Source organism: Coturnix japonica, chromosome 14 (genome assembly GCF_054131305.1).
Source record: "Coturnix japonica strain WE chromosome 14, WE-NBRP24, whole genome shotgun sequence".
Classification (NCBI taxonomy): Eukaryota; Metazoa; Chordata; class Aves; order Galliformes; family Phasianidae; genus Coturnix; species Coturnix japonica.
This window is the reverse complement of record NC_140676.1, coordinates 2844935-2864374: the sequence shown is the minus strand read 5'-3', so window position 1 is coordinate 2864374 and position 19440 is coordinate 2844935. Positions and strand designations below refer to the sequence as shown.

The 19440-nt window shown below is 44.9% G+C and overlaps 2 protein-coding genes and 1 long non-coding RNA gene across 10 annotated transcripts in view; 1 reads left to right on the top strand and 2 right to left on the bottom strand.

The window, feature by feature from the left end:
• Positions 1-7857, bottom strand: part of ADAMTS17 (ADAM metallopeptidase with thrombospondin type 1 motif 17) — a 144214-nt gene extending 136357 nt beyond the window's left edge. Inside the window, exons 1-3 of one of the 2 annotated variants that reach the window (XM_015873158.3) lie at positions 7643-7857; positions 6773-7119; positions 2422-2587 (exon numbers count right to left, since the gene is read on the bottom strand). In XM_015873158.3, the coding sequence (XP_015728644.3) occupies positions 2422-2587; positions 6773-7119; positions 7643-7712 (583 nt within the window). In that variant the 5' untranslated portion in view covers positions 7713-7857. The remainder of the gene's footprint in view (positions 1-2421; positions 2588-6772; positions 7120-7642) is intronic. The other variant, XM_015873159.3, reaches the window with a different exon arrangement.
• On the top strand, positions 6098-19059 carry LOC116653900 (uncharacterized). Of its 2 annotated transcripts, XR_014934286.1 has the most exons (4): positions 6098-6638; positions 9164-9345; positions 14481-14572; positions 14739-19059. It is a non-coding gene; the product is annotated as an uncharacterized LOC116653900 (long non-coding RNA). The 2 variants fall into 2 exon arrangements; XR_004308514.2 differs by having other exon boundaries at positions 14481-19059.
• CERS3 (ceramide synthase 3) overlaps positions 18438-19440 on the bottom strand; it is a 42260-nt gene continuing 41257 nt past the window's right edge. For 5 of the 6 annotated variants that reach the window (XM_085515318.1, XM_085515315.1, XM_085515316.1 and 2 more), the window contains one exon: positions 18438-19054. In XM_085515318.1, the coding sequence (XP_085371444.1) occupies positions 18923-19054 (132 nt within the window). In that variant the 3' untranslated portion in view covers positions 18438-18922. The remainder of the gene's footprint in view (positions 19055-19440) is intronic. The other variant, XR_014934268.1, reaches the window with a different exon arrangement.

Genomic DNA, 19440 nt, shown 5'->3' with positions numbered 1-19440 from the left:
TGCCTTTCCACTTCTGACAACAGACACTTTAATCCTCCTATACAGATTATACCAGGGGAAATTTAACTCCTGCAAAATTCTCCCACAGCTCTAAAAAATTCTAGTGTTGTAGGACACGTCGTGCCATTTAAAATAAAGGAGTTATTTCAGAGATTTTAACAACCATTTATCAAACCAGACTGCCAGCATTACCTCGCTGCTTATTTCAGCTTTCTTCTCGCATCACTTGGGTCTATGAAGAAAATACAAGGAGAATGCTTTTGGAAAGCTGTGCTCTGCACTCTCCCCTAGTGCTGACACATAGCACTTCCTGGTTAAGCTCATTTTGCTTTCCTCAACTATTTCCTCCAAATACTCACACAAGTTACTGTATCACCAGGCTTTTTCCCCTCAATCACTTAAATTTAGATATCATAGGACCACCACCACCTCTCCTGACAACAAATTTTGCCATTGAGTTCTGCTAGTTCTGTTTAAATTCTCACACGTTCAATAACCCATTTGAATATACAGCACATGATTCGTTCATTTTGGTTGAATCCCAAACAACTCCACATCATACTACACGCTGATGAATTCCAAAAAAAATCTTTAAGGGTGATTCTTACCTGTTCCAGAAATTCAAGAAAAACAGGTAAAGAATGGAAATGCTCAAGTGTGGCAATTCTGTGGCTTTGAAAACACCCTTTTCCAGGAAAAACTCTGGAAGTGAGCCCCAAGATCACCATCGGCACACAACTTCATTACAAATAGACCTTTTGTGTGTCAGAGAGGATTAACTTTTTCTCGTTTCTAAAGTCTTGTGCACAAAAGTTAATCCAAACCAGACAGGAGTCAATTAGGTCGTTAATGTGCTAAACCTATTAACAGCCATGACTTACATTTCTTCCCCGCAACAATGAAAAACATTCAAGAGTCTGCCTTTAAGTGGCAAAGCCCATGAGCAATTTCATTATTTTACAACACAGCTACTTGAAGCAGTGGCTGTTTGCATAAGCAAGCAGTACTCCCACTGTGTTGCAGCTGAGCACTTTGTTCCCCTTTTAGCCCAACCAGCCTGCAGTTAATGCAAAGAACCAGCACCCAAGGGATCCAAGTTCTCTTTGGTGCTCTTTTACAAACTCCTGTGTGATGTGGGGCCAGTGTGTGCATGTCTCTCCTCACCTAAAGCCATCCTGTTCTTGCACAAGAGTCAGCAAAGCACGTGCTATCCCCAACTCCAGTCAAATACATAAAGCAAACTGTATTAAGTTCATGATTGCCTATTCCACTCAGTTCTTTCACACTTTTCCTTCTGTTACTTTTGCCAATTAAAAATAAAGCTTCTCGTTCTTCCTGCTGCTGCCATTTCCTTGTACGTTTAACCACAGGGATTGCTTATGACCAATCTATTGTTCCATACTTGCAGATTTTACCTGTCATTTCTGCTTCCTATTTTGTCCCTATAATAGCCCAGTAGAAGGTAACACTTATCTTAACATGCTGCCTTTATTTAGCACACAGTCCATTCGGCAGAAGACAGAAGCTGAAATACTGATGAGATAATGGGACAGAGGAAGAATAAAATGAAAAGAATGTAAAGAAGTGACTTTGTAGAGTTCATTACCAATGCCCTATGTATACAGCCCACCTAGATGGTGGTGAAAAGGGTGCAAAACAACTGCATGAGAACGCAACCAGACTTTTAGCAATTGACTGGCACACACTAAGAGCCTTCTGTGACCTTAACTGGAAGTAGCTCAAAGACAGGTAGAAAACTAAAATAATTAAGAAATCTGCCCAGCTGACAATGCAACCTGATGTATTCTAACATGGATAGCGTGTTCTTCTAGACAGAAGTAGAAACGATGGCATACAAGAAGCTGAAAAGGAAAGGGTGAGAGGAACTGTTCAACTCTTTTCCTCTCCAGATAACTTTTTGTCCTGTTAAGTGGATTCCCAGATATAATCTTCACACACACACAAAAAATACTTCTGATTAAGTGTCATTTCAGTTACTTCCATGTCATTGTCATACTGAAATGCAAGAATCATCATCTGTCCACACCTACATCTCTGCAGTGTCACAACTCCAGTGAAAAGCTGAGATGAAAAAGCACCCCTCACAACTGACTTCAGCTTCAAGACACAGGTCTTTGCTAAAAACACTGTCAAATCCTTCCTGAGCAATACCTACATCACACAGTTAAAGCATAAGTTATAGTTTATCTCCTCACCAATTGAAGGTTACGGCATTTATCCTAACTATAGCTGTGATGTGGCTCTTTCTACCTGAAGTAGCAGAGGTATTCATTAGCACACGCTATTTTTCACTACTTCCAGTAGTCACAACACTTGAATTACAAAATAGAGACATACACAGCAGAACAACAGTTACAACTGCATAAACATGGCTGTTCTCTTGAGCTACTTCAAGCTCACCTGCTACAACCTTGCAGTGCTCATCAGGAACGTGTGACTTCAAAGAATGGCTTGATTTTGTGGATCGTCTACGTCTGATGAAGTGTTCTTTTCCGCTAAATGAGGTCTCTGATGTATTCACTGGTTGTATTAACATGTGCTCTGATCCAATTTGAATATACCCAACCTGTCCACAACAGAAGAAAATGAAAAAAAAAGGATATCAGTTTGTTGTCTTACCCATTTTTATTAACCCAGTCTTACCCCAGATGGTTTCCCTGCAGTCATTATTCACAACATGAGGAAAAGTGAACATTGTGTATTATGTAGATTGAACATGATCAATTAAGAACTTCATCTGCTTTTCATATTTATCTTTTATTATGCAATAACATTCAGAAACATCATTATGCAAAGCACTATACATGTCCCAAGTGTCTTGTCAACACCTGTCCTTCCACTTCTTTCTCTCCCTTCAACTAGAACACTACTCCAGCTGGAAGCATCAAGATGTACAGCTATGTTCAGTTCACATGAGAACAAATAAACCCTACTAACATAAATGTTTTCATAACCACACTTCTAATTGACGGCTAAAATTACATTTAAATTAAGATTATATTGTTATTAACTGGCATCTCTGCAGAGAGATGACATTGCCCACAAACAGGAGACTGGCTACATGCATCATTCTTGCAGAGCCATTCACATTTTTTTAGTATGAGGGCCAAATACCTTTTAAACCATACCTAGAATAAGTAACACAAGACAAAGTCCCTGACTAAGTAACAGTAGACTCCACAGGTCAGAGCATTAGAAACCTGCCTTGCTTGCACCATGTTTATACCATACACCAGGACTGGCAAGAATATCTTCAGAAAACAGTTTCTGCCCCAGAACAGCCTTCATCTGCTTGCAACCAATTGTTTTTAAAGTTTGTACGCCCTTCCCACTCCTTTTCTGGTATAAAAGAGTGAAGGCAAAGATATCACCTAACAAAGCTTCCAAGTTTAATAATCAACACCATTATAATGCATTAGAGAAAGTGAGTATGTACAGTGAAGGTTTTTAAACTTGCTTTTCACTGTACTAATCCAAAGTTTATTTGTATAGCAATTGAAAGCCCTGAAACATAGCTCTTTGTAACAGCCCCTTGGAAGTAATCTCTAAGTCTGATCCAACTTCTTCTGCTAGTAACCGAAGTCATCATGTGTCCTGCTAGGAGGCACCAGATGGTACCTTTGGCACACCTGACAAGTAAAGGGACTTACAAGATTGTAACCTACAGGGCCACTGTGTAACATCCATCTTAAACATACAGAGAAAGATTAGACTCCCCTCATCCCATCACTGTGTTCCATGCCAGCCACAAAACAACCTAAATAAATGCTCTGTACATACGTGCAAATAGCATATATTCAACAGCTGACTGTACTAATATGATTTATAATACGCATTACATATATACTGTAAATTGTACATTTCCACACCTTCCTGCCAAATTCAGTCCTCACGTACACCCAGGAAATCCCTTTGGTCTAGTATTTCCAGCAAGAGGAATTTCTCCAAGAGAAACAAGAGCTCTCATCTTCTGACAACTCAAACTAAACAGCATTGGGGATCTCTCAGATAGGGTCACTACTTTAGAAAGAGCAGCTGAAGAATCAGCATTGCTCTCTACCATGGATGCCAAGGGCCTCTTCACTTAGACTCTAAGCTGGGCAATTCTGCCCAAGCTGTTTCAAAGACAACAAAACCCCAACATCTTGTTCTACCATCCTCCTTTACATTGTTTTCCACTACAATCTTCCAGATGGGAGGTAGCCCCAACCCCCTTATTTAATATAGGTTTTAATTATTTAGAAGAAAGGGTGTAAATCTGGTGCCGTGGTACTAAAAGACGCACCAGAGCTCCTGAAACACAGCCAACCATTTCTGTTGGTGCCAAAAACACGTAAGAAGTCAGTTTCATCACCACCCAACGTTATCCCAACTTTCTGGCATCAAGCGTGAAAATGATTTAAACCACTGAAAAAGACTTATGTTTCACATTTTCTTTGGGATTGTGAAACCTATGGAGGGAGAAAGACATGTGTCTTCACCCTGGAATAGGTTAAGAAGCAATCTCAAGTTCAATCACACAAGCCAACTAGAGTTTCAGGCAGGAAACATTTGCAGGATTGAGCCTGTAAATTGTTCTTAGGGAGTTAGTTTTCCCTCAACTTACTAGTTGCATTCTGAAGAGTTTTCAAACCTGTTGGGCCAGATTTGAATCCTCTGATCATTACTTCGCTTTTTCTATTAGAAACCCACTTCTCTTATTGCCTCCCTTAAATCTTCCAACTACCACATACTACACTGTGCTAATCACAGCATGAGATATCAGACATCAGCACTGGACAACTACTCTTCTTCCACCCTAGGTGATATTCATGGACCACAAAAAGTCAGGAAGTAAAACATCACTGTCAGAGCTAGAAGCCATTCCCAATTAAATTAAATGCTATGGATCTGTTAAGCCACATTTACATGGAAAGATGCATATCAAAAGCTGGCAAATTCCCTCTTTTCTCTCATGCCAAAAGCCCACATGAACAGGACCAGCCAGACACTCATATTGCTTAGTCTCAGCCCACATCATAGTATAACTCAAGCTAACACAAACTGAGGCCTTATTAAATGGAACTATCTGAAAAAGAGGCAACCTTCTATACCTTGTCCTGTCTTCTAGCATTGGTCAGACGAGCTGCAGAACTTTGCTTCTGCTCATGTCTCTGCAGTACCAGGAAAGGACAGTTCAGTCCTTCAGCATGGTAAGGGCCTTAGGAAAATCAGTCTTAAGTATGGCTTGACATAGTTGCAAGAGCATGGCCATCTTTCTCAATGCAATTGCAAGCAATGGCAGGAAACTGTAATAGCCCCCATAGTGGTTAACAGCAGCATTTGCAAGAAGAGTTCAAAAAAACAAAACATAACCTTTAGATGCCATGCTGGGAATCCCATAGTACTACCAGGAAGCAATTGCTCAGTCAAGTTGTTGCTCAGTTTTCATGCCACTGCATCAGAGATTTTGGTTTTATTAGGTCTCTCTTTGCCTTGATCATTTTAGATCATGTTTTGTAAATGTATTCCTCAATCATGCCATAAAGTCTGAGCCAGACAGAGACCAGGATCTGGTATTTCTAACTCTGACTGACCAGCCCTCCTTAATGAGATAGGCTTACAAAGCCAAAAGGTCAGTTTAGCCAGGGAAAAAAAAAGCCTATGTGGTTATGTAGATCATCTTAAGTTTAGGGTCAGCTTACAGATACTTATGTTTTCCACTGTTTTTCACTTCAAAGGTGTTAAAAACCTTAGATAGCACATATGTACCGTGCACCTGCTCTGATCACTCTTCTCATTTACCAGCATTTCCCCTTACACAGGTGGTAGTACTGATTTGGGCCCTCAGGAGTGCCACAAACAAGCAGCTTTGACAGTAGCCACTTTTTAATCCCAAGTTACATCAATTTGCTCAGTTATATCAATTCACCCATAGCTCAGAATTCATTACACAAACAGATATCGCAATATCTCAGCTCATTTTTGAGATGCACTGAACAAAGACCAACCAGTTTTGTTTCTTTTCCAACTTTTCAGCTGGGATCATCACCAGTTGCTTTCACCCCCCCTCCCTCCATCCCCTGTTCTCAGGCAGTTAATACCAACAACTTAGTGCCTACAACTCCATTCCCCTTTTCATAAAGGCTCCTTCCTTCTGTGTGTTTTTTAGCCCTGCTATAGCCGGTTGCACTGGAAGCACTGGGTGACCATGGATAACAAAACGCGCCTAGTGACAAAATTGCGGAGCTATCGCTGACTTAAAGCCTGAAGAAGGAATCCGCTCTGAGGATGCCCAGCTCAGCCTACAGTGCCACTCCACCTCTCACTATCTCGAAGCCACTTTATCTCCTTTAAACCTGAGGCACAGCGCCCTCAAACGGCTCAGCAATGAAGGCTCCAGCTCTCTCAAACTGCTTTGCAGTGGGAAACGCTTAAGAAGCCACCTCCAGCAGAGCTCCGTACCCAGAACTCAAGCATACACCCCAGGACTACTTCATGGGAGCCACGCTTACAAACCAGCCGCCATCCTGAGCATCTAAACCTTCATTTCCCTTGGAACACACGGGATGGCATCACCTCCCCAGACACACACACACACACACATCCCAGGCGTGACAGAGGAAAGCGGCATCGAGGTGAGGGGACGGTGCGGAACTTCGCGCATCCGCGGGGGTGGGAGCGGGGGGAAAAGAGGGGTAAAGAGGGGTCGGTGCCGACGGGAAACACAGCAGAGGAGCCTTAGAGTGGGGGCGGGTCGGGGAGGCAGTACCAGCCCGGCGCAGGTGCTGAGAGAGGCGAAGGAGTCGCTGCGGTTCAACACGCGTCCCGTGTAGAAGCAGAGCCGATCCGCCGGGGGCCGCCGCTCCTCCCCGCCTCGATGTTCCACCACGAAATCCCGGGCGAGAAAGCGCAGATCGCGTTGGAGGTGAACGTAGAGCTCGGTGCCTCCGACGGGCAGGCGGAGCAGCACGGCCTCCCCCGCCGCCTCCCGCGGCCAAAGCAGCTCCCGACGGCGCCGGGCTCCGCCGCGGTCCCCTCTCCCGGCGGGCGGCAGCAGGTGGATCCTGTCCAGCTCCACTCGCTCCGGGATCACCACTTCCAGCTCCGCTCCGCCGGCTGCGGGCGACAAGGAGAGAGCAGAGATTCAGCGCCCGCGGTCCGACGGGGCGGACGGTGCCCCGGAGCTCCCAGCCCCGATCTGCACGGCCCGGAGCTGCGATCCCCGCGGACTGCAAGGCGTGGAGCCAGCGGAAGGGATTTCTTCCCCCGTCTATATACGTATATATGCACATATGATTGAGAAAGAACGAGCGGGGAAGAGAGGAATAAAGCGAACGCTCGAGCTACTTGTATCATTAAAAAAATCTATATATATAGCTCAGACACAAGCATCGCATTTCACCAATCCCAATAAAAAATCTGCAGGGAGAAGGGGAAAAAAGCAGAGCGAGCCGGAGCCGCAGCCAAGGCCAGTCAGCAGCTTTCCACATTGAAACGTTACAGGACAGGAAAGGAAAACGAAGGAGCCTGGAGCGATTCACGCCGCACAGCGGGACCGCGGCCACGCAGGGGATCGACCGCCCGGTGCGGGACCCCCCCACCCCGGGGGGGACGGGGATGCGAAGGAGCTGAGCGCTACCTGTGCCGACGTCCAGTCCCCACAGCAGCAGGCAGGGAAACACGAGAGGCAGGAGGCAGCCGTCAAACATCTTACGGCAGCGGCGGGGCCCGGAGAGGAGCGGAGCAGGAGGCGGCGGCTCGGCCCGCACTGAGCCCTGCCCGCACTCGGATAAACTAAGCGGCGCCGCCGGCAGCCGCAGCGTGCGGGGCGCACCGACACGCCTCCTCCGCTGCACCGCCCGCCCCATTGGCCGCCAGCTGAAGGAGCTGGGCGGTGCGGGGATGGGTGCACGTGGGTGAGGGCGGCCGCTGCATCACGGGGATCGTTTATTTCTCAAAAGAGCAGAAAATAAGAAAGTGAGATGGGAATACACAGCGTACAAAGGTGGTAGGCGATCGTAGAATAGAATCATTAAGGTTGGAAAAGATCTCTAAGATCATCTTGTTCAGCCATCCGCCTACCACCAATATTGCTCAATAAACCATGTCACTAAACAGATTTGCATTGGTGGGCTCTGGATCAAAGCAATTTCATCCCTGTGAGGACAAGCAGCTTGGGGTAGTGCTAAGAAAGCTGTTGGAAACTAGGAAAGTAACTGGGGAGAAGCTCTGATGACAACCACATTAGTGCAAAGTGAAGGGAGAACAATGAAATGGTGACTTAGATGTTGACTGCGTAGTCAGCTAAGATTTCCACTCAAGGTATTTCACCAAACACAGCCCTCTTCCACCCAGTAGCTCAGAACCAGACTGCAGTCAGGCGAACAAAAAGAGGAAACAAGGTACAATCCATTGCGCATGCTTGGCCATCCTCCTCACTGAGCCAGATCTACCCCTTCCCAACTCAGATAAGTCCCTATCCATTTTACAGCCAGTATCCACCTGTACCCTTCCAGGCATCACAGCCTTTGCAGCCGGGTGCTCCATCTGTACAGTAGGCAACAGGCAGGACCTCATACAACCAGGACCTAATCTGTATAGGTCTGCACACTTCAGGCTGACTGTAATGCAATGGAAAGTGCAGCAATAACAGCAGAGTAACAAGGACCTAAGCTGAAGCAAGTGAGGAGCTGCTCAAATGTGGCAGCCATAGGTGCAAAAACAAAGGAAAGAAATTGCTTACCTTCAGAAGGCCTCAGTTATACAGGGATCATCAGCAAGATCCCCTTACCTCCACTGCCAACACTTAAATGAAGTCTGGGATGGGGTGAATCCTAGCTCCACTTAGTTGCATTGCATTCACCTGAGCTCCCTGGGCTGGCCCTGCCCTCCCACCAGGTGCTCAATCACTGTTTCAAGCCATGACTTGGCATTTCTGCTATGCTCACAAGTTACCAGTCTGAACTGACAGCCCCTTTCTTGTCAATTTTATCTTTTCATGTTCTGTGAAAAAGGTTTTGTTTTCTAGTTCTGCTCAGGATGTCTTTCTCATATTGCCTTGCAGTAGAAGTGACCGCAGCATATAAATCATATTACCAGATACTTAACTATATGCAGTGTCCAAAACACAGGTAAGTCAACACCATTTCTTCTCTTCCAGGCATTGTGGCAGCCCTAGGCAAGAGGAATCATAAGAAAACTCATCTTGCCAACACAGCAGCACTGGGAGGACGTTACCTGTGGTCAGCAGTAAGAGTGAAACTGAGTATCTACAGCCAGTTCCCAGCAGACAAAATCTGAGCAAAGCCACATCTATAATTCACTTTCTTAATGTGAGACCAGGTGAGATTTAATAGCTCTGTGTTTTCCTGACTCTTTTAAGACACAGTCTATGCTCTAGCATGATATTATTTGCCAAAGCAAAAAGGCTGGCTCAGAATCCATCCAAATGAGAGAAAAACGCCATTTGAGACCGCCTTGCCACATGCCAATAATGTAACATAACAATAAAGCCTCAGAAACTGAGTTTCTTTCCTGGACCAACAACTTCAGTGCCTCCCTACGAGGCTAGAGCCCACGCTGGCACAGCAGTTAGGGGCAGCACCTTCCTCTCACATCTTCCACTCGTGGCAATTCTCCACTCCTGAGAACCAAGAGGCAATCTGATTTGTGAGCTGCCAAACCTGGCCTGAACCCCAAACAGCCACGTTTGAATGCAGACCACCAGCTGTCTTCATTTGCTAAGGGACCGAATTCAGTGCCACGTCTTTTCCCTCAAAAAGGTTTGAGTGGGGGGTCGTAGATTTGTTTAAGCATTTAGTAGATTCTTTCTCCCACCTTCCAAACTCCTCGGCCAAAATAATAATGCAGAGAAAGAATTAATTTAATAGCTTCTGTATGGAAGGACTGAGTGGCTGAGCTGGCCAGCACAGACAAGGTTGGTGTAGAAGTGTCTTAACAGAGCATCACAATGATACAGAGCCTCTGGGCAGGGGTCCACAGGGCTGCAACAGGTGCAATATCACAGGCTGGCCTTGGTGTTGGCAAAGGCTGGAACCAGGAGAGAGGGACAAATCCCTGCAAAGGTACCCATGCAACAAAAGAGGAAAGTGTCTTAGGAGCAGCAGTGGTTTTATTGAATTCAAACCTCAAAGCGCCACTGAGATACAGACCTTCTTTGTTAATTGAAGATCACGGCTTTTCAGAAATGTCTTGAAATCGTCATTGATAACAATAATGCATGTGGTGGGAGGCAGCTGTAGTCCTGCTGAAATGGCTGCATTCCTCCTCTGTCCCCAACTCTTTTTTTGTGGAGGGAATCCTTCTCCTTTCAACATCAGAGAGTGGATTTGGCCCCACAGTTTCTAGGAAACAAACTCTGTCCCCCTCTAAAGTCAATGTTGTTTTTTTCTTTTGCAATTTTAAATGCATTTCAAGGAAGCCAAGTTTCATGGCCATTATTGCGCAGTTAATAACCCTATGGAGAATGCAGACATGTGTTATATACATCTTCCTGAGCAGTCATTTGGCTCGCTGCCTGGAAAATACCAGCATGTGAAGGGTTAACTTGGCTGTTATTCAGCCTTCTCTCCAGGCACCCCTCTCTAAACCTGGTCCTGAGGGGCAATGATGGTCTTGCAGGCCATGCTTTCCTGCCCAGCACGCTCTGATGACTTCCCCACTCTCCATACAGCTCCTCACCTTGCTGAGGTGATTTCCTTCTCAGCTGCACCTGCTCTATTGTTGCAGAGTCTGGCCAGGCTGATCAGAGACAGGCTTAACGAGTGCAGCTATCATTTATGTCAATGCCCTCCAGATAAAAGAAGAATTTAACAACAATTAGGAATTGAGAGAAGCTATTTTATCACCTAAAACAATCAATCAAATAAATAAATACAAGTAGCATTATGGTTCATGTAAAAAAAATAGGTTTACTACAGATCAGTTTTTCATAGTCCGCTAAAGGTTTCATCAGAGTTTCTTCCCTGCACAGAGGATGTTTAATGGTGTGCTCCCTCATCTGGATTCTTTGCTGTGTAACATTATTCAGGTAGTCCTCAGCAGAAGCTCTTATAAGGACCCTCCTTCCACTGCATGAATTCTCCTGAACTCATGCAAGAAAAATCTCTCTGGGAAAATGTCTCCCTCCAGGGCAGGAACCACTTTATGTAAGGAGATTGGAAATGCAAGTGTACCGCCACCTCCACACAGACCATGCTGGGACTTAGAAACACAGAGACAGGGCTAGTCCAGAGTCTGTTTGGTATCTGAGATCGGCGCACAGATAGCCATCACCCAGGCAATTATAATCAGCCACACGTCACCCCCCAGGCATGCAGGAACAAATGGACAAAGGAAAGAGCTGTCGTTTTTTGAGCCTGACCCTAAAGTTCAGCAAGGCTTTTAATGAAGTCCAGTGTTGCCACCTCGGATGATGTTATCAGGAACATGGGAATAGCTGGCACTTTCTTTTGTTCAGTTTTATGGTTTGTTTGGGTTTTTTCCTCTTCGGGCCTTGGCTCCCACAATCACAACTCTTATTTAACTGTTATCACACTGTGTTTGACCCCAAACCAAGCTCGGAAATGTGAGCTGCAAGAGGCCTACAGGCTCATTGGCCGGGAACAAATGAAGAGGGTCCCAACAACAGGATTATTTTAAATAATCTGTTCTCCAGAATTGCTGTGATTTCTTCTGCGTGTGCATGTGTTTGTGTAGAGAGATGTTCTACGTGCTTGGAGTTGATAACAGCAGACACTTTCATGCAGATGCCATCTTTCTTCTCCTTGTTGTCCTTCAGTTGGTTACATCCATAGCCGGTGTCCTCCTTCTCAGACATTTCCCCTTCTGCCCAACGCCTTGGACCCTAATTACCCCCCAGAATAAATATTTCATGTGAGGTTCTTTGTTCTCCATGAATCCCTTGCAGCAAGAGCAAGAAGCTGGGGGAGATTTGTAACTCAAGAAGGCAGTGCATGGTTTAGAAGAGAAATAGGGGTGATGCCAAGGGCTTAGTACTGCCATCTGTGTGCACGTGTACAGGGACCTGGATGTGGTGGCCCAGAGCAACTGTGCAGAATTTAAAGTGGCTTCTTTCCATCATGAAAGTACTAATAAGGGAAACTGTCAACTTAATACACTCTTAAATAATGTTTTCCTATTTCTTTAACACCTCTCCCTAGAGCACTCTCTCCTCCTTTCACAGCGTCTTGGCCAATTACACTTACAAAGCAAACAGAAAACTCAATATCCCCATGGGCAGGGATTACCAGGAGTCAGAGGCTGTCGACAAGTGCTGTGGTGGGGGCACCGAGGTGGGTCACAGGCAGGAGCCTGCTCTCCACTTTCCCCTGCTCCCCTTTTGCATCCCAGCAGGGCTGCAGAAGAACATGGCAGGCTATGAGCCATTGGGGTGTGCCAAGACAACATCCCTCAAGCACAAACAATACTTGATGGCGGCACAGAGCTGAGGAAGGACTGTTCCAAGGCCAAGTCCCACCATCCCCCCAGCCTAGGTTAGTAAATCACCTCTCCTATCTTCTGGAATTGAAACAATCCCAAGCCCACGTGCTCATTTTATCACTGCTCTTGATATGTATCATCTTCTTTTTCTCATATTCAAGTTTCTCTCAGGGCCCCTCGTGTATAAGTGGTGATGGGACAAACAACATACTTTTGTTACCTTTCCCTACTAGAACAAACCCACATTAGTGCAAGTTTTCTTAATTACCCCCATTTTGGGTGCAGAGCTGTATATGAGCATCCCTGTAACACTGATCAAGATCCTTCTCCGATGCCAGAGCCTCTCTGCCAGCAGAACTGACAAATGACTTCAGCTTGGTTGCAAGTATTTGCTCATAAAGTCAAAAGAATTTGGAAGCACTCTAGGACAATAGTAGCTGGACTCCTAAGGGCCTGAGATGTGTTCTGGTCAACCTGGTGGCAATTAGGAGTCCTAGCGCCATCTGTGAGCTGTGATAGAAAAAACTGCAAGCAGCTGCGTCCCAGCCCCTGGCAAACCTCCATAGGAAGCACATACTGAGCAGGCAACCTTGACACTTCAGCCTCTGCTGGGACAAAGTGAGACCCAGCTCCTGGCTCTGACAGAGAAACCCGGGGAAGAGATGGGGTCAGATGGGAACCAGAGAGGCTGCCATCTCTGATGTGTTTGAGCACAACCACACACAGAGAGATCTTAGGAAAAGGCTTTATTGCCATCAAAACAAATCAGCTCCCAGCTCTCTATGCAGCTGTAGCTGAACACAGCCTAACCACAAAGGTTGTGCTGAAAAGGATTAAAGATGACTGTTTATACCAACAGATCCCATTTTCCTACTGACAGTTGAGGCAAGTGTGGCTGCATACAAGCTGTTTGCTCGGCTCAGTGGGTCATTTCAGCCAGGGCTTAGCACAGCTGTGGAGCCACTGGGTTCTTTATCACACCTGCTATTGAGCCCTAGCCCAAAGTTTGCTCCTAGCAGTGAAGGAAAACTTCTACCACAGTGGTAAAGGAGGAGATACAGACCCTGAAATGCACTCTGATAATAGTGCTTGGGGGAGAATTCCTATAGCTCTTAGATTTTGGTCTAACTTGTTGTTTCTCTTTACTCTATATTTAATAAAAAGCACAATTTCAGTTCAGCATTTGATGCTACTTAGTGACTACTTCAACCTGGGGTGACACATTCCTTATTTACTGGTCTGGGACCAGCTTCCTACATGCAGCACTTTCCAGCAGTGCTTCCTGACAATGAGGTACCACAAAACTGAACGTTCACTCCACATTTCTGTACATCATATCAGTCATAGTGATACAGCTCCCATTCACTCAGCAGCTTGTCACATACCTTGTCTTTTCCGCAGGCAGCAGCCAAGCAGTTCATCCTTCTGCCCTTGTCAAATTTGGTGGTGGGCAGGTTTATCTGACAGAAAACCACTTTGAGGCATTCCCAAATCCTTGGCTTGCTCTGACTCTATTGGATTTAAGGGACACATCACATCACCTCAGTCTTCATCTTCTTTTGTTTGAAAGGTGCCATCCCACCACTCTTTGCCATGCACACACCAAACCTGATCCAAATCCTTCTACCTTTAGACCTTTATTGTTAGCAAGGAAGATCCTTTATATACTTGAGGCGGACCACCTGTCTCCTGAGATGGGATATCAGAGTAACCCTCATCACCTGGGAGTTTTATCAGCCTTACTTGCATTGCAGATATTAAGGATCCAGTCAGCAGGACTGCTATGCACATCAGGTCGAAGCTGCACTGGTAACAGCCACGTGGATGCCGGTCCTCAGGCACCAGCTCACCAGTCCTCCCTGCTGGCATCAGTTACTTTCAGTAAATTTGGTGGTTCTTGTTTACTAGTGATGTATCAGGCACTTGTTTCTCAGTGTGAGACTGACCGAGTAGAAACTGTCAGCTGCAACATTGCTGCAATCCGATCTTTGATAAAATCTTTGTTGTTTCAACAGCAAAAAGACCGAAACGCTACATGGGGGCCGTGTCTGAGCAGGGAGCAGTGTCCTGCTATTGCCACCTCGTGGGCCCTTGCAGCAATAACCAGGTAACCGAACACGTTTCCACTGATAGATGCATCCAGTCCCTAGAAGTCTGGATCCTTTTCTCATCTGTTTCATGGTGAAAGGCTCCTGTAAACTTCAGAGGGAATTTGGTCATCTATTTCACTGCTCAATTTTAACTTAGTTTTAAACCAGGTTCTTTTGTGTTAGGAGAAATATGGACTTTCCACCACCTGAATCAACTGTGTTGGAGCTGCTTCTTCCCACCCCAGCTCAAAGCACAGTAATTTTCTATGGCCACAGGGACATGTTTCTTGTGCCTCAAAGTCAATGCGAATAGGTCTTATCCTTGTTATTCCACTTAATGTTTCTGACTTTGAAATGATTATGGGGTCTCCTGAATCCTTTATGGGGTAACAAAACTCCAGAAGAACAGGATTGTTTCCAGCTGAGTAAATAGAAGATATTTGCATAAATCTTCAGACCGTTGGAATATCAACAACATTTTCCTACATGGATTGTTATGACTTTGTATTTGCAGAATCATGTGTTGAAGCTTAGACTTGTGCTTCAACCTTATCTTCTGCTAAGCTGGAGACCTGAAGCAGTCCTAGAGAGGATGTTTCAATTGAATAAACTCTCCGAGCCCCACTAGAAGCTCTTTGTAGTCAGCCAAGGTAAAGGTTACATTACTTTGATCCCCTCCATTTCCTTGACTGGGAACTCTATTCTTTGACAAGGGACTAAAGTCAGGGCTTTCACCTCCTTTCTGTTGCTTATGATATTAATGTGCAGATGACAGGATGGAAAGTGAGACTGTTGGCTTTACACTGCTTCTACTACAAGGCTGGAGCAAAGATGTGGTGTAGAAAAACCTCTGCTGGCCATGCATGTAACCAAAAACCTGCAAGTTGCAAGCAGGATGGCAAATTCAAGATGGACAACAGGTATCTAAAGAAATGCTCTAAGTTCCTCACCCAAGGTATGCCCAAATCCTGCAGCACAAAGCACGGGCAATAGGTAGGTTTTGTTATTTTCATAAATGGAAATCACTGCCTCAGAGGAAATAAAGATGTCCCACCTGGCCTCTGTCAAGTCAGAGCTGTTTATCTTCTGGCTGCTGGGTCCTCACCTTGAGCAGCCAAATCTCAAACCCTACAGGCAAGAAACAAAAGCTTGGCTCATATAACAGAGAGAGAGCAGGAGGGAGCCCATAAAACTCACTGGAAAATGAGAACAGACATTTTCAGTAATATTGAACATGACCAATCAGATCAGCTCAGAGATACATACTTGGCTCATTTGCTGCTCCACATTGAAAGGCTCCCCAGCTCTTGGGTAGCTATCAGCCATCAAACCACCTCTCTTTGGCTTTTTTACACCCAGGCCATGTTCTTATCCTCAGCATGGACCTTCATTTGTGCCTGCTGATTATCTGTTGTTCTTCTAGCCCACAGCTGGGGGAAGTGCCTGTGGAGATGGTGTTTTTCTTTCTAAATCAGCAAGATTTTTTTTTTATTATTATTCTTCACAGTTTGCAAGTTGCTTGTAGCCAAAACTCACAGATCTCTGCTCAATTTGTTTTCTATCTACTTTGTTCTTACTCATAAAAAAAAAGTAAAAATGAATTCAGATAAATAATAATACATCCAAAGTATTCTGCCACAGTTCATTATTTGGGTTGAAACACCTTCCATTATGTTTGTCTGCAAAGAGAGGCATGGGAAGAGATAGCGAGTCTGAACCTCTGATCTTTCCAACTAGGGAGACAGAAATGGCAAGAACAAGAAATATGGAACAGCTCTTCTGCTGCCACTAATCATCAGAGCTTTCAGTAGAGCTTCCCTGCTTTTTTCAGGTTAAGATCCATGCCTGAGTTATCTGAAATGTTATCATTTATTTATTAAGCTGAGCTTAGTGATAACACCTCAAACCATGTATGAACATAAGCAGTCCCAGAGAGAACTGTTTTCCATTACCCCAGCTTCTTGTTTCTGAGTTTCTATCAGCAAACAGCAGAAAATTACACCCATGTAATTTCAGGAACAACAAATCTGATGTTAACACAGGATTTGGCTGCCCAACTGTGATGCACTGTTCCCATTTCTGTATTTATCTCCGGTACCTGGTGCTCTATGCTGACCATTTGCTTGGCCATGAGATTAACTCCCTGGGATGGTTTTCCATGACCTTCCTGCATCCTGTCCCCCCTGGATGCAATGCCATGTTGTTTCTTGGTTGTTTACTGCACTCACAATCTTTGTCTTCCGGACATTATTTGCTTTCATATTCTTCTGTACTCACTCAAAACATGCCCCAACATTTCATGTTTGAAGGTATTTAACTGCCTTTTATTCCCCCTGTAAAACCCTAATTTCAAATAGGTTTAAAATAAACATAATTACATTGCATGTCTGCAACCCAAAATTTTATCTAGGCTAAATTCCAGTAGAGTAATTGGCTTCAGTGGGAGACTTGTCCGAGTAAGAAGGGCAAGATTTGGCCTCAAAGAGACTATAAATTCCAGCTTAACATCCAGTAGTTGTTCAGAGGTTTGCTCCTGTGACAGCACCATTCGTGTTTCCTTCCCTGAATTCCTTTCCTGTTCATAGTAGAGAAAAAGTAGTAAATAGTAGAAAAGCTTTCTGGCATCAAAATCAAATGATAATACCCTGGCCACCTCCCAAAATCCCGTTGTGTCTTGTGGAAAGCATCGTTGTCTCCTCTGCTTTTAAAGGGAGTGTAAATCCTCCAAGACATTGGACTTCTACTTTTATGTATTTATTTATTTATTTTAGTTTAGGAAAGGCCATTTCTTTTCATGTATGCCAAAAACAGGTCCTGATAAGCAGCTGTGACCCTGCCAAACCTACCGGTTGCTTTAGATGATGTAATAAGTACTTAGGCTTCCAATAAGTCCACACTGCAGTATTTAAGGTATTCTCTACAGCTGTGTAAGGAAAAACACTGCAATACAACAACTACTGAGGGGACTCTGCCTGCCCACATGAGCAGCACTACGAATCTATGAGCACTGGCACAGGAATCCCACCCCACCACTGCCCATCTCCCATCCTCAGAAGCCACAGGCTATACTCCTTCCTTGGTGTAATTGCCTTTGTGGTAAACACAAACATGGGGAGTACATTGTCCAAAATGTAAGTAAAAAATTAAACACAGCCCAGTTTAGCACCTCAAGAGACCACAAGCCTTTCTAACAGAGCACTCCTGCAGTTTCTTGCAACTGGCAGAGAAGTTGCTCATACTGTACTTTCTGTAGGTCACCAAGTTCCTGCTGAGCAGCCTTAAGGGAAAGGAGCTTTTCCAAACTGATAGCCCTGCACTGTTTTAGCTGTGGTCCCCTGGTCTCTCAAGCTACTGGGTTTAGTTCACCAGATGATCTCAGCACTGACGACGTGACATTCCTCTCTAGGCCCACACTCTCCCAGTGACCAGACACATGCAGGGAATGCACAGCAGCCACAAAACAGCCATCCGACGTCACTGTGAGACAAACTCACATGAAACAGGACAGAATAATCCTTAATCTTCTGGGCTGTAAACGTGTTGAGACCGTGGGTGTTCAGCCATGTAGCAAGCAAATAAGAAGTGCAAAAGAACCTGTGAGAAAACCCAATTTTCATTCACTATTTTCCCTTTTCTCTGCACCTTCTGTTCCAACATTGGGTGTACAGCCAAGATGGCTGTGATGAGAGAAACCTGGAGCTCAGGAGAATTGCTGTGTGATTTTCTTGACTAGTACATTTCAAAACTGGAAAATCTCTTAGTCCAGTATCTGAACGACATACAGCGAACTGCAGAGATAAACCACACTTAGACAGTAAAGCAAAGTCTTCAGAAGCAAATCACTTGAGTTCCTCCATCAGCCTCCAGAAAACAAGATCAAACTCATAGAAAATAGCCATTTTAATGAGATTTTAAACGGAAAAGTAAAGACTACAATGCTGGTCAGTCAACCTACACCACTCATTTTTCCCCGCATTGAGTAATTCTGTCTCCTGATGGAGTTCTTGCCAGGTGCCTCCCATGAAACACCTGGGAATGAAACTACTTGATGAAATTGATGATCAGATTGAAAAACAGTCAAAATCAATGGGACGCTAAATGATCTGATACTTCCACCTTGTGAGAGTGGAGAAGTCCGTGTCCAAGCACCTTTCCAAATGCTGAACAATGATTCAGGATGTGGGTCATTAACACATTTTGTCATGTTATGCAATTTTCCCCTCCCTGTATACTGGGCTTTTATCCGGGCCCAGTAGCCAACAATGAATCAATCACAGTCTCTCAGAAGCATTTTGACTTAGGTTTTATCCCACGAGTTGGGTTAAAAACAGAGTAGAAACCACTGCAGGAGGTGAGGCAGGAGGGGGCTAGTGGTGACTGCTGTTAAGGAGATGTTTGCCTGACCCACAGCCATTCTTACTGCCATTCTTTGTGGACTCCTCTTCGTTATCTGTAACAGAATCTTCTTCCTCTTCATCACTCCGGTCATCTTTCAGGTCCTGTGGAGAAGAAAGCAACGTGAGCATATTCTACACTTGCAGTATTTACTGTCCCCCCAAGCCGCCTCCCAGGAAGATGGAGGATGACACCCGAGGACAGGCCACATAACACCAATTTCATCTTGCAGAACCTAATGTTCTTCTGACAAAATTACCTCCGTGGGCCTGGCCCAGCCATTTGACCTCTCCCTGTTTGTTTTTGCTTTCCCTTGTAAAGCATTACTAGTAATCCCTGGGTGCTGTGGGATTAATTAACAACTGTGAAGTGCGGGGAAGATGAAAAGAGTATTGTACAAAAGCTAAATATGATGAATAATCTCACTCAAACACCATAGTTCAGAGGCTGCCTGCTTCTGACAGGTGTAAATTAAACAGCGACCGGTTGT